Genomic DNA, 14,248 nt, shown 5'->3' with positions numbered 1-14,248 from the left:
CCGAGTGAGGACCTGACTGTACAGTTGGGACGAACGGACTAACTTTGGACCAGGACCGCCGATTCATTTCGAGCTGCGTGCTACCGCCCGGCCATGCAGTGGACTATGCACAGACTTTACGCTTGGAGTTGGAAACCGGAAGAGATCGAGTAAGCTGCAGCGCCTAATGACAAAGGTTCGCGTCCGGTGCTACAAAAGAAATGGAGTTTGATCGCTGACGCATTGAACTCTCCTCTTGTCGCGTGCTGGGTACAGCTGACTGGTTTCATTTTCTCTGTCCGTTCCATACCTGCCTCCACCCACCAGAAAACGCCAGGCTCCGATCAGGGGAAAAAAAAAGAAAACCATGTTTAAACTTCAGTGGCGGTTCAGTCGGAGCCTGGACGCTGTTTGTCTCATCCACCGGCCGCGCGAATCTTGCGTTGCCGTTGCCGCAGCACGTCATGGTTTGATGCATGACAGCGTTGCTAATCACGTCGTACCGGTCCATAGATTCTCTAAACACTCCCTGGAGTGATATTTAGTTCCCTTGTATTTAAACATCATATTTTTTTAAAAAAAACAAGAGTAATAGTAGGTCACTCGATGTCCCTGGACTCGCCGAAACTATACGGATCTGCCTATGTGAATGGAATAACCGAACAAGTACACCCTACATCTTCTTCCCTACCTTCCTACCCTCAGGGGAGCTAAACTTCCGAGAGATATGGGACACACAACAATCAACTAATATAAGAAACCAAAGGTAAATGTTAATTTCTAACAGAAAATAGAGTTTGCTCGGTCAAACCTTAGGAACCATCCGTTTGACTTAAACAGCCAGCAGTTCATCTTGTCCATTCTCGTGTGATACTCATCTTCTCCTCCATGCTCGGTGGCGTGCATGGTCTACTAAAGCCGTTCTACTCCCATCGTTGAGAGCGAGCTTGTCACCGTGTTTGACGTTGATGTCCTCATCATCCTGACCAGCACTATTGTACCTTCCTTATGCTCTCGCATTCCACTTTGACATCTTACGTCATCTGCTAGTAGACGAGCCTCTTCTGCAGCTATTACAGTGAGATTGTAACCCTGACAAGTGGGTCCGATGACATGCTTACTGATCCGTTTGTCTGCCACCATCACCTCTCACCATGCCGCCATGGGATCCCTCTAAGCCAGCGCACCTCCAAAGCTCTGAGCTAGAACCTTATCGACGATGTCGTTAGTATTGCCAACTAAAACGATGAAAAAAATTTGACCACCTATAGGCAGGTGTGAAAAACTAAGTGTTCATGAGATAGAAAATAAAAAAATTGGTATGGCTTAGAGAACCAATTTTAATTTATATCAAATATTGTTTCTTTCGCTTAATGCATGTCAGTTTATAATTTTATCACTTTGTATATTATTATATTTATTGTTCTTTTGCTCAAATCGATGGGCCGTCCCTACTTCCTTTTTGTATTGTGGAGCTGGTCATCCCAATAGCCTTCGGTGAACTACTATTCTGTGTCGGCTTTCATCACCGGATGTAGCAAATTCTCTAGGGCACTTGTAACCCTGAACTATGCTATTGTATCATTCCATTTATCTCCTACAATACCCGCCATCAGATCTACTACGGTCAGTTGCCACCTCTCTAACCCATTTTCAACAAGTGTTTTTCCTTGCCTTACTTATCATCGGCACAGCCTGACATCCTTCTATTTCCCATGACTTCAATTGCCAACTCTACTACCGCCACCATAGTGACGCTCATCAGCGGTGGAGCATGGGGACACAATTCCGGAGGGAGCCAAGTTTAAATACCAAATTTAAAACTCACTCAATTTAGTTAGCATGTAAAAGGTGAAGGTGTATAACATATTTGTGGGTCATCATACCTGGAGGATTTTTGGATGAGTCTTCTCTGCAGTACTGCAAAGAGATTTGTGACAGCTGAGATGTGGATCGGACCCAGTGGTGGAACTGGAGAAAAAAAGTAAAGGGGGCCAGGCAAACATATAGAATAGTCAATTTCACCCTCAAACTTTCAGCCAAAGCACAACTTCGTCCCTAAGCTTCCAAAACGTCCATTTCAATTCTTAAACTTCTCCATCCAGCTCAATTCAGTCCTTCTAGTCAACTATGGTGTATAAAAAAATTAATATTTCTATAAATTTGATCATTATAAAAATTTCACCTTGATAAAAGTAAATTGATGTACAATTTTTAAGAAAGTGAGTTGATTCCAAACATATTTATTATACACATACAAAAGTTCTTTTAAAAGAAATTCATGTGGCCACAAGTTAAAATTTTGTTGTGTCATCTTTAAGTACGTGTGAACCAACATATGTTGCTGCTAAAAAAAGGAATACTTAGATGCTGATATGGCACGCCAACGTTGCAAGATACGTATAACAAAGGAATAAAGTGAGCTGTATGAAGAAAATTAAGAACTGAAACAATTATTTTAGAAGTCTAAGGACAAAGTTGACTCTTGATTAAAAGTTCAAGAATGAATTAAGCTATTCCACCAAAGAGAAACGTGACTTTCTTTTAGTTTTGCATTGATTTCCTACAAAAATTTGATCTAATTTTATCAACAAAATATATGCTATGCATTGGTTTTTTAATTATTAGGGGGGCCATGGCCCCTTGCCAGACTCCTCAGTTCCGCCACTGATCGGACCCACACATAACTCGTCATTGTCAGAGTCCCTCTGCAGTATTATAGAAGAACTGGTTTTGAATTTTTCACCAGTTGCCGATTGTTTAGTTTTCGTGTAGCTCATGATACCATTAGACATCATATTGACTTGAGTCCAGCTTCTATTGTGTGGTGACATCGGTGTCCATTGTGCTTTGTTTCGTCCCTCCCCACCACGTTTTGGCAGCCTGTTAGCTTTGCCAGGCCTACACCTTCCAACATGCCAGTTTGCACAGCCGCCTACCAACGGAGCATTTGTCCGGGACAGGTCCTTTCGCCGCCACTCGTTCTTCTAAATCAGTTTCGAGGACAGAGAGAAATCTATAATATAGATCACGACCCACGGCCTGCATCTGATCCATCTGTTTCGATGCGTCGCAGCTGATTCAACATGAACCACACACATTGTTCTTCGATCTCCATTTCCTGAGACCCAAATTCCACATGCTGTTGCCCGGCAATGCAGATCTGCTTTGAGCCTTTGAACAACGTCTGCCCCGTGCAACAGTACGACCTCGACGGCAGAGCACGTGGATGTGGATCTGACTCGAGCTCCTGCACTACGCTTCGTCCAAAACCACCACCGCATCGATCGTCTGACGACCAGACATCCTCCCTCCACGATGAGGCATCTACTCTGGCACTCTGTGTCATCAGGCTCTTGGATCCGGCGATCCGGCGCAAGGAGCACAACCAGTTAGCTGGCCACCGTCCACATGGTGCTGGTGGCCGGTGCTGGGTCACTGATCTCGGCAGGTACAAAGATACTAGTAGTGTGCAGGGTCGCCTCTGCGCAGCTGCCGGCGAGCGGCGAGGGCCACTTGCCCGCCGCGGCTACGGCGCGGCGTGATGTCACTTGCCGCTCGGCGATGACGCGACCCAACGACCGCTGGGGTCTCGTCAGCGCCGCTGACTCCCCGGGCCCGCCCGCCGGCCGCTCGCTCGGAGCCACGGCGCGGGTCACCACACCACACGTTAATCCCCCGCTTCGACCGCTATAAGAGCGCGTGACGATCCGCCTCCCGGAGAGCCATGTCGAAGGCGAACAGCCCGCCGGCTCACCCCCGCTTCGCGCACGCACGCAAGAGCTCCGTGGGTTCGCGGTGAGCACGCAGGCGCGGCGCCGCACATGGCGGAGCACCTCCTCTCCACGGCCGTGCACCGCACCATGCCGGGGAACTACGTCCGGCCGGAGGCGCAGCGCCCGCGCCTCGCGGAGGTTGTCTCCGGCGCGCCCATCCCCGTCGTCGACCTCGCGTGCCCCGACCGCGCCGCCGCCGTCGCCGCCATCGGCGCCGCCTGCCGCTCGCACGGCTTCTTCCAGGTGACGCCATGATGTAAATCGCCTCGCCGCTGGCAAAGCGTGCGCGTCGGCGCTTCGAATCATTCGTTCACGGCCGGTGGGCGCGCATTTAATTTGGTCGGTTTCGTGTGCACGCAGGTCCTGAACCACGGGATCGACGACGGGCTGATCGCGGAGGTGATGGCCGTGGCGCGGGAGTTCTTCCGGCTGCCCGCGGAAGAGAAGGCCAAGCTGTACTCCGACGACCCGGCCAGGAAGATCCGGCTGTCCACCAGCTTCAACGTGCGCAAGGAGACGGTGCACAACTGGCGCGACTACCTTCGGCTGCACTGCCACCCCCTCGACCAGTTCGTGCCCGATTGGCCGTCCAACCCGCCCGACTTCAAGTACGCTAATTGTCTTGCCTCCTCGACTCTATTATTCAATCACTTCGTAGTCCTTAATTGTTGAAACGAGCAGAGGTAAATTGCTAACGCAAAATCTTTGTCGAAGGGGCTCGTTCATCACACGCGAGTCATGACACCATTTCTCTACTCGGGGAGACTAGTTCGGGAGCATTTGAAATGCGTAGTAGCTGAAATAGAAAACACTTGATTTCAGAAAAAGGAAACGATGAAGCGAAGCTGACGAGTGTGGGCCCAGCGGCAAGTTACAGCGGGACAAGCGAGCTCTTTTTTAAAAATAACGAATTAAGAAAGAATACATTTTGAACAATGAAAAAGAAACAATAATTAAAACTTGCATAGCCATCTAGTGCTGCTGTTCTGAATAGCTGCTATTCAGAGTAAAATGCACCGCTGATCCTTAAACCTATCTCGGGGTGTCATCCTAGTCCTAAATTTTTAAAATATTATTTAGATTCTCGAACTTGCTAACCGTATCACGTGAAATCCAAATCATTATTTGTAAGTTATAAAGTGAAAATGTTCAATTTATATGGAGCTTACATGTGGACCCAAATTTTATTTTTAAATTTTTTTGCTCAACTCTTATGTTTTCAAAAAAAAATCAAAATTTTGTTTCAAAGCTTTATGCCGAATATTTTCTTTGCCAATATTTCCTCCAAAATTTATACTTTTTTATTTTCTATCTTTTATAAATTTGATCATATAAGTTTCTTATTTTACAATTTTTCTGTATAGATCTTTTATATTTGAATATATTTGTACAAGTAAATTGGTATGAATTATTTTTTTACGTGTATAATCTTTTATTTGAACAGATTATATAACTTTCAATTTATCTTAAAGAACTGTGATTTGGACCTCACATGATATAATTAGTAAGTTTAAGGATCTGAATATGCATTTTGAAAGTTTGGGGACCAGGATGACAACCCGAACCAAGTTCAAGAGCCGCGCTGTAATTTACTAAGTATGTTTGGATCCACCCAGCTAATCCATTAGCTGGCTTGGCTAGCTAGAATTAGTTGGATTAGATCAGCTAGCTGGATAGTAACTAACTAGCTATCTAGATTCGCTTTAGTTGGCCTGATTTGGATCCATCCGAATAAAAATTAGCTACCTACCTAGTATCTAGTGGATACAAACAGACGTAGATATAATTTACAGTAGTGCAGACTGTTTTGTCTCTAACTTGGAACTTTGCTTCCAAGAATAAAAGAGTAGCAAAAGGAAATAAAGCTTCGTCATCTATCGGCAAATTCATGATAGAAAATAGTACACCACCGTCTACAAATAACTGATACTTTTGACTTTATTATTCAAGTTCAATAATGATGAACTTTTCCGTAAATATTATGTAGATGTTTTAGTAATTTTTTGCATACCTAAATATTCGAACACATATTGTTCATTAAATTGTTAGGTCCGCCCTGTGTAGACAGTTTGTTGTAGGAATGAGAGAAAATAAGTAAACAATAAAAAATGAACAAAAATAACTTGCGCCGCAGCCAAGAGTCCACACACTACACAGATCCGACCTCCAGCTTTCTCCATGAAGATCCCTAGTCTACAGCCATTGCTCACGACCTTGAGCTATCCTTTTCTCCACGTTGCTGCAGGCAATGCTGCAAGTTGTCAATGCTAGTGTTAGGTCCAATTCTTGCTGGGCACATCACACCAAGCCCCGCCGTCCGAAACCAGCCGACCCTAGCTAGCCCCATTCACTGGCCATCATTGACACCCTGCTCATCCCTCGCCACATCGCATATGTCGTCTATGTGCTTTTTTCGTGCCACCCTAACTAAGCATCAGGTGATTGCTAGAACTTAGGATGAGGATGCTAGATCCGGATACGGGATCGTTACAAAACACGTCCACACAGTAGTGCATGCACCGGCAGAAATTCCCCACCATCATCTTTCTTGGAGCTTGTTCGGTTGCAAGGGAATCGAAAGGGATTAGAGGGGGTTGGGAGTGATTAAATCATCAACAAGTCAAAATTCCTCTTAATCCCTTCCAATTCCCCCAATCCTGTACAAAGGGGATTAACCGAACAAGGTCTTAGGATCGTTGGGCGGCTCACCTCTTTAGCTCTATATCGACCGCAAGGACGTGGGTGGTGGCCTTGTGGTGGTGTGGTGGGAGAGCTCTCATGTCGTCCATGATGAGTCTATGACACGGGAATATTAATACTAATATTTTTAAATATGGAATGAGTAATTCATAGACATGAATCAATCTAACCTACGTTTATGGTGGCGGGATCAGAGTTTTAGATTGTTCATGGAACTCCTGGTATTTAAATTTTAGACTATTTATGGAACCAGAGTTTTAGACTGTTCATGAAACCAGAGTTCTAGACGTGTTCATTTAACTCTAGACATTGCGCACGCCTTCTTTTCTGGATGGATATGCACATCGCAGATCAGGCCTGCCATTCCTGAACGTTCCTGAATAATGTGCCCACAAAAGATGCAGACATCCAGGTTGTGGCGCACAGCGTCCGAACAAGCAACTTTTTATCGCCTGAATCAGGGCGGCCGCTTTCAAGAGCAAATAGACAGCCAGCTAAATAAAACCTATCAGATAGATATGTATCATCCCCCTTTCCCTTTCACACACATGGTTGCAACGATAGGTCTAACACAGCAGGATGATATCTAGCGAGACCGACCAAGCAACGTGATCCATGGCCCCGGCGATAGATGCACATCAAGCTGACCAGTGTTTTCGCCTTTTGCGTTTGATCACTCCTCCGCCATGTGCCTATTAGATAGGTAGCTCGCGCGGCTCACAGCGATCGCTCGGGTGAGACGCTGAGACCACGATACTGTAGCCACACGTGCCGAATTACAAGTGGACAGAACGGAGAAAGAGGCGAAGTCACAGAGAAAGTATAGTAGCCACGTGCAGAAACATTGTGAGAGCTACATGTCATGTTCACACGAGGAATCCAGACATGTAGCTCAGTAGCTGTGTCTGCTCCATAGATTAGTCGATTCCACGCACGGCACATTGCAGGCAGTCGGTGACAAGTGCTCTTCTTCTTTAACGGAAACCTAATAAGCAAGTGCTGTTCTTGGTAGATTACTGTTCTTTAACGGAAGTACTCCAGAGACAGACCTTTGATTAGATTAGGAAGAAGTAGGTGTTGTGTTTTCTGACAGTGGCATGTGCACGTTCGTTCAGGGAGACCATCAGCCGCTACTGCAGGGAGGTCCGGGCGCTGGGGTTCAGGCTGTACGCGGCGATCTCGGAGAGCCTGGGCCTGGAGGCGAGCTACATGGAGGAGACGCTGGGGGAGCAGGAACAGCACATGGCCGTCAACTTCTACCCGCCGTGCCCCGAGCCGGAGCTCACCTACGGGCTCCCCGCCCACACCGACCCCAACGCGCTCACCATCCTGCTCATGGACCAGGACGTCGCCGGCCTGCAGGTGCTCCACGCCGGCCGGTGGGTCGCCGTCAACCCGCGGCCCGGCGCGCTCATCGTCAACATCGGCGACCAGCTGCAGGCGCTGAGCAACGGGGAGTACCGGAGCGTGTGGCACCGCGCCGTGGTGAACTCAGACCGGGAGCGCCTGTCGGTGGCGTCGTTCCTGTGCCCGTGCAACGACGTCGTGCTGGGCCCCGCGCGGAAGCTCGTCACGGAGGAGACCCCCGCCGTGTACAGGAGCTACACGTACGACGAGTACTACAAGAAGTTCTGGAGCAGGAACCTGGACCAGGAGCACTGCCTCGAGCTCTTCAGGACCTAGCTAGCCGCCGGCGCCACTCTTCTTCGGAAAAGATGGGATTGTTTGGTTGTTCGTCCTCAACGTTCTGCAAATAAGGTGACTTTTCTGCTGTTTGTCGTTGCAGACGGTTTGCAAGAAGATCGAAAAAGGAGTTTTGGTTACAATAGCCCGATTTCGGACAAGGTTCATACTAGAAGTGGAAAGGAGTGTAGGAATTCACAGAATACATGTACTAGTTCTGTTACGTGCGGTTACCAAATACATGTACTTTCCAGAACCAATTTCAAGAACAGAATCCATGAAATTTGCACTTCACTTTCAGAAACTTCATGAGATCCAGCCCAACTGCCTAGTCAAATCGTGTTTTCTCTCGGACCTATTTCGGCTGGGCTCAACGGACACAAGGTGCTCCCAACAACGGCCCAATATCCTCTCAAAAAGACAACGGCCCAATAAAAGCCCAGTCTCCCGCTCCCCCGGACAACTCCGCAGCCCACGCGCCGCTTTGTTCAGTTAATGCGTTGCCGCCGTCGGCACCACAAAAACGGCCGCACGACTCGAGCATCTGCTGCCACCGGCGAGAACTGTGTATGCGGCCGCGGACAAAAAGACGCCACCGACGTTAGCCACTAGGCGCTAGAGGAGAAGGGACTTTACACGCGGCGGCCGCGCGACTGGTCAGGCACCGGCCGCACCCAGCACGGCGGCGAAGCCGGCCACACGTGCCGGGCAGGCAGCCGGTCCCAAGAAAAAGTAGTGTTCCCCACAGAGCACTAATCCATGGCCGATCGATCAGCAGCTTCGCTAATCCGGACGCGATGGGCTCCCGCACCGCAGACGGGGGGCACCGATCGATCCCTTCCCCAGCGGACGCCACCCACACACAAAAACCCAACCCCACCTTATCGTTCTCCCCGGGGAACGTGTGGCGCCCGTCCGGCGCCTGCCCCACTTTTTTATCCGCGCGCCCCAGCAGCCGCCGCGCTCCTGTGTTATTAGCCTTAGCCGCCGACGTGCCCCGCGCCTAACGCCACCGCGACGTCGGTCCCCGAGTGGCACCGGCCAGCTAGCTCGCGCACAGCTCTCGCCGCGCACGCCGTGCGACGACGCCATGGCCCCGACCGCCCCAGCCACCACGGGCGCGGCGAGCCCAGCCGCGCCTGCCGTCGCCAAGGGCGAGGGCAAGGGCAAGGCCGCCGCTGCGCGCTCCGTCGGGCTCGACCTGCCCGCGCTGCCGCCGCTGCCGGGCCTCGGCCTCGCGGCACAGGGACAGACCCGCGCCGCGTCCTGTGAGTGTGGCACGATGTGGCGTCCGTGCGCGTGAGTGGCATTTGGTGACACGCACTGTTCTGACTAGTTTGTCCGGACCGGACGCGTGCGTCTTTGATTTCCAGGCAAGCGGCAGGAGAGGAACGTGGTGGCCATGGCCGCGGGGGAGCCGGCGGCGCCGATGGCGGCCAACGAGGAGCTCACCGAGTTCGTCAACGACTTGAAACAGGAGGTGCGTACGTGACGTGAGCGACATGGCACGCCTTTGTTTCCTCAGTCTGCAGTCTGCACTAGTTGTTCGTAGGCTGGTTGCAGCAACCTGATGATGGCATGTCTTTGCTGGCTTGATGCTCGTGCAGTGGGACAGGATCGAGAACAAGTTCGCGGCGACCTCGCTAGCCGTCGCCGCCACGCTCGGCATGTGGAGCGCCGGTGGAGTAGTATCGGTACTGAACCGTCACCTTTTCTTTTCATCCTTCTCAAGGAGTCTTCTGAATCTTTTCTGCACGACTAGATTAACTGCAAACTAACTCGCGGCAACTTTAATGCCATCATGCAGGCGATTGACAGGCTCCCCGTGGTTCCAGGCCTGATGGAGGTTGTTGGAATTGGATACAGTGCGGTAAGGACCGCATCTGAGTGAAAACTTCAGATGATATTTTGCATTGAGGCCTGAAGTGTTCAGAATCTCTCATTTGCCTAGCTTTTCCTTACTGCTATCGTTCATTTGACAAAATTTTCACCTTTTTTGAACTGCCTTTTCTCATGCAGTGGTTTGCGTACCGCAACATGCTATTCAAGCCTGACAGGTAATGGAACAGTACAACAGCTATTTTATCCAGCCAACAGAATTCTGCATATGCACAAGATAGAACATGTCAGTTAAGTAATGATTCGCCAGTGAGCAATATGTATAGCCAAATCCTGAACATTTCCAGCTCCCAGAATAATCATGACAACTAACCATCAGATAAAATGGCCAAAGAAGCATAATATATATTCTGTAGGCTGTAGCAAAGCTCAGTATTAACTTACAAGTTGTTTGCTCAAAACAACTGAAATCGATTGCAGGGATGCTTTCTTCGGAAAGGTCATGGAGTTCTACGAGGATATAATCAGCGGCTAACAGATTATAATGCAAGCTCATCCAAATCAAGGAAGTTGAATTTGAGAGGGGCATGCTAGTCTGCTGCTGTTCAGTTGTTCTCTGTAATATATTTCACCATAGCATCTAATTTGATCCTTACTCAATGCATGGATAAATAATTTGGATGTTAATCGTAAATAACATTTAATCCTTTTAGCCATTTCTTTCTCCTATAATGGTCAAGTTTACTTCTTTTTCTTTCTCTTATTGGTCAAGTTTACTTCTTTGAATTTGCCGGTGCTGAATAATCTCAGCTGTAAATCTCTAATATAGAGGCAAAATAAGCTGTCTTTGATTATTTGATTTCCACCAAATCACCTAGTAGATGTCGTTTTTCAAGTTTTGAGAGGTTCAGCCGTTCCCGGAGGAGGCTAAGGATATAATGATGATGGTGTAGGAGCCCTATACGAAATTTAGGGGCTCTATATGAATCATTCGTAATTTCGCAACAGAACCATTTATATTTTATAATTCATTCTTAATGTAGGAGCTATATATGAATCAATGCTTCATACAAAACTCCGATGTTCGAATCATGACTAAACTGATGATTAGTTAATGTGCAAATTTCAACTGCAAATATTCAAATTGGTGATTAGCTAACTTCCAAATAAGCAAAGTATCTTTTCCTGCTAGATGCGTTCACAGTCAATAATCAACTACAGTACATAGTGTTTCCCATTCCCAAAAGCTAGACGGAGAGGTCTTTCCATTTAAAACTATATTGGGAGCTCTTTAGTTACTTTTTTAAACCTATAGGCAAAAAGTATCCGTACTGTGAGAAAAAAATAACAACTATTTTGTTACTTTTTTAAACCATAGTAGAAAGTAATAGTACTGCTAGAAAAAAAAGTAACACAACAAATTACAGGAGAAAGTAATCGTACTACAAGGGAAAGTAACACAACCATTTTGTTACTTTTTTAAACCTACGGAAGAAAGAAAGTAACTCTAGGTTCCATCTTCTTCTCCGGCGACCCCTGCCTCATCCGTGGGCACATCATCTTCTCCGGTGAACTCCATTCGGGCTAGGGTTTCGGGTTTGGGATAGGGTTTGAGGGTTTTGGGTGGGGGGATGGGATTAGTAGTTGCTAGATCTAAAGGGATGGCCAGGGAGGCTGCTGGACCGGCGGTGGTGGTGGGGTATGGGTCGCGAGGCTGGCGGTGATGGTGCCATCGGGCCGGTGTGGGGGGAGGCTGGATGGGCGGTGCCGGCGGCGACGCCGGCGAGGTGGGAGTTGGCGGCGGGACTGGGGCATCCATGCAGATTTGGCTGGAGGGGAAGAGAAGGAATAGGAAAGGGAAGGGGGAGAGAGGGTGGTGCTCACCGGCGTCAGAGGCGACGCCGGCGAGGGGGAGGTTGGGGTGGGGGTATGGAGCAGGGCGGGGCGGAGGAAGACGGAGAATTTTTTCGCGAGGATTTGATGGCGCCGCCAGGCGGGTGGGGGAGGCCGGATGGGCGGTGCCGGTGGCGGGGGCATCCAGTGGAGGTGGACGGGGTTGGGGAGGGGAGGGGGAGGGGGAGAAGAGGGCAATCCTTGCCAGCGACGACGCCGGCGAGGTGGGAGCTGGCGGCGGGATGGGGGCGTCTATGCAGATTTGGCCGGAGGGGAAGGGGAAGGGGGAGAGAGGGTGGTGCTCGCCGGCGTCAGAGGTGACGCCAGCGAAGGGGAGGTTGAGGTGCGGGGGATGGGGCAAGGCGGGCGCAGGCGATTGGAGGAAGATGAAGAGGTTTTTTCGCATGGATTTGGGGCTGGGCGACGGGGTAGTACAAGAAAAAAAAAATTCGTGAGAAGGATGGGGGGTAACGGGAAGGGGGGCTCTCGCTGAATTACTCAAGGAGAGTACATCATGGTTGGTTTCATGGTTGGTTTGATTCCAAAATTTATCTTACCAAAATTAGGGCAGGCTAAAATATTGGCAAGACTTTTTTGCCAAAATCTTGGCAAATACTTTATGAGGTAGGGCTATTTTTTTTATTCCAACCAATTGAGTGCTAAAATTTTGACAAAGCAAATTTTGGAATAAACCAATCAGGCTCGTAGTCTTACCGTAGATGCCTCCTTCCCCATTTTGTGGTTCGGTGCCGTGTTTAGGTTGGACGATTTATTTCGATCTCATACCATACCAATGTACATATTCGATCGTTTTGAAACGTCTCACAGGATTGCCCCACAAGCTACTGATTCGATTCTTGTCCCACTCTCCTTTGTCTTTTGTCCAAAATCTCCCCCTAATATGCAAGAAAACAGTAACCTACTCCGTATTCGATATGTTCTATGTTGAGCTGGAGTATTCGACACTAGCTCTAATATCTGTGCACAAATTCGACTGCCTGCATGATGCCCTGTCTAACTACCCAGCAATATCCACCTAAGGAAGGACCTTTCATTGATAGGTGCATTTGCATTAACACCTTTACCCATTATGTGTTTCTCTCCATATTTAATTAATTGGAACTGCTAGCGCCCATACATCTGATCTAGGCGTTAGCGTCGGACGCTCATCACCCACCGCAACAATCTGCTTTATTGCACACAATATCCAATCAGTTTTGGACTTGACAACCAACTCAGGTGAATAAACTCAACCCAGTTCGTACTAGAAGCATAAATCATAGAAAAACTTTTATGGATATTGCACACAATATCCATAAAAAAGCTAAATAATCCATTTGTGTGTATCGTCTGTCAATTTTCGCACATCAAATTAAGAGCACAATCGGACACATCTCGATAGATCATTTGCAACGTGTTCTCAAACCTTTTGCAACATTGAATAACCATTTACTACAACATGCAGATACTGCAAGATCGTCCTGAATTAATTGCAACATCAAGGAAACGCTAATGCAACAACAAAAAGGGACAATTGCAACATTGAGAAAATTATTCAAGCAAAGAACTTACTCTTAGAACATCCAAAGAAGTATATTTAAACATCAGGAAAATGCATTTGCAACAGCAAAAGGGAACAATTGCGACATCCAAAATATTCATCATCACAAGAGAAAATACCCATTCAAAGAAATACACCGAAATATCAAGAAAATGATATTGCAACAATAAAAACTAACAAATGTAACATCCAGATTATTGAGAACTTATTCTTGGAACATCCAAACAAATATACTGAAACATTCGAAGATAAGGATTGCAACTGATTATCTTACTTCTTGCAACATATGAATTTGGATCCATCGCCTCACGCTGGCTGCCATTGGCTCACCAAAGCTCTACATCACAGCCCACCTCTACCTCCACCGTTCGTGACACTCGGGGAGGGCCAAGATTTGCCGTTATCCTCATCTCCCTACTCTCAATCGGCGGCGCTGACGAAACGAACACCCGAGGCCTGGAAGCCATCCTGCTGCATCCTCCTCCTCGAACGAGAAGTCAACCACTGGCAGTCGCCAGCTCATCCTCCTGTAGCTGCCTCCTCCGTCAAGGAGTCCACCAACAGCAGCAGCCCTCTCAACCTCAAAGAGTCAAATGCATCTCTTCCACAGCCCACGCCGATGCTGAACACACTGATTCCCACATGAACAATAGTGCTGCTGGCATTGACGCTCCCCCAGGCACAGATCCACCCATCTCGTTCATGGCGGCGACTCGACCGCCAACGAGGAGCGGTGCAACAATGCCAGTAGGAGGGAGTCACGGAGAAGAGAAGGGTGCGGGGCTGAGCAGCAGGAAGAAGTGGACAGTGATTTTAG

General features: G+C 48.3%; 2 protein-coding genes across 2 annotated transcripts; both read left to right on the top strand.

The window, feature by feature from the left end:
• Positions 1-3,688: 3,688 nt before the first annotated feature.
• Positions 3,689-8,432, top strand: LOC112876325 (flavanone 3-dioxygenase 2-like). Its single transcript, XM_025940413.1, has 3 exons — positions 3,689-3,998; positions 4,116-4,363; positions 7,571-8,432. The coding sequence occupies exons 1-3, from the start codon at positions 3,804-3,806 to the stop codon at positions 8,136-8,138; spliced, it is 1,011 nt and encodes a 336-aa protein (XP_025796198.1). The 5' UTR covers positions 3,689-3,803; the 3' UTR covers positions 8,139-8,432.
• A 547-nt stretch (positions 8,433-8,979) lies between these two features.
• LOC112873091 (protein CURVATURE THYLAKOID 1B, chloroplastic-like) lies at positions 8,980-10,734 on the top strand. The gene is made up of 6 exons (XM_025936117.1): positions 8,980-9,406; positions 9,512-9,618; positions 9,746-9,832; positions 9,946-10,008; positions 10,158-10,195; positions 10,458-10,734. Exons 1-6 carry the CDS (start codon positions 9,229-9,231, stop codon positions 10,510-10,512), a joined length of 528 nt encoding a protein of 175 aa, XP_025791902.1. The 5' UTR covers positions 8,980-9,228; the 3' UTR covers positions 10,513-10,734.
• The last annotated feature ends 3,514 nt before the right edge of the window (positions 10,735-14,248 follow it).

Source organism: Panicum hallii, chromosome 9 (genome assembly GCF_002211085.1).
Source record: "Panicum hallii strain FIL2 chromosome 9, PHallii_v3.1, whole genome shotgun sequence".
Taxonomy (NCBI): Eukaryota; Viridiplantae; Streptophyta; class Magnoliopsida; order Poales; family Poaceae; genus Panicum; species Panicum hallii.
Note: the sequence above shows the minus strand (reverse complement) of the source record. Positions and strands in the feature narration are given on the sequence as shown.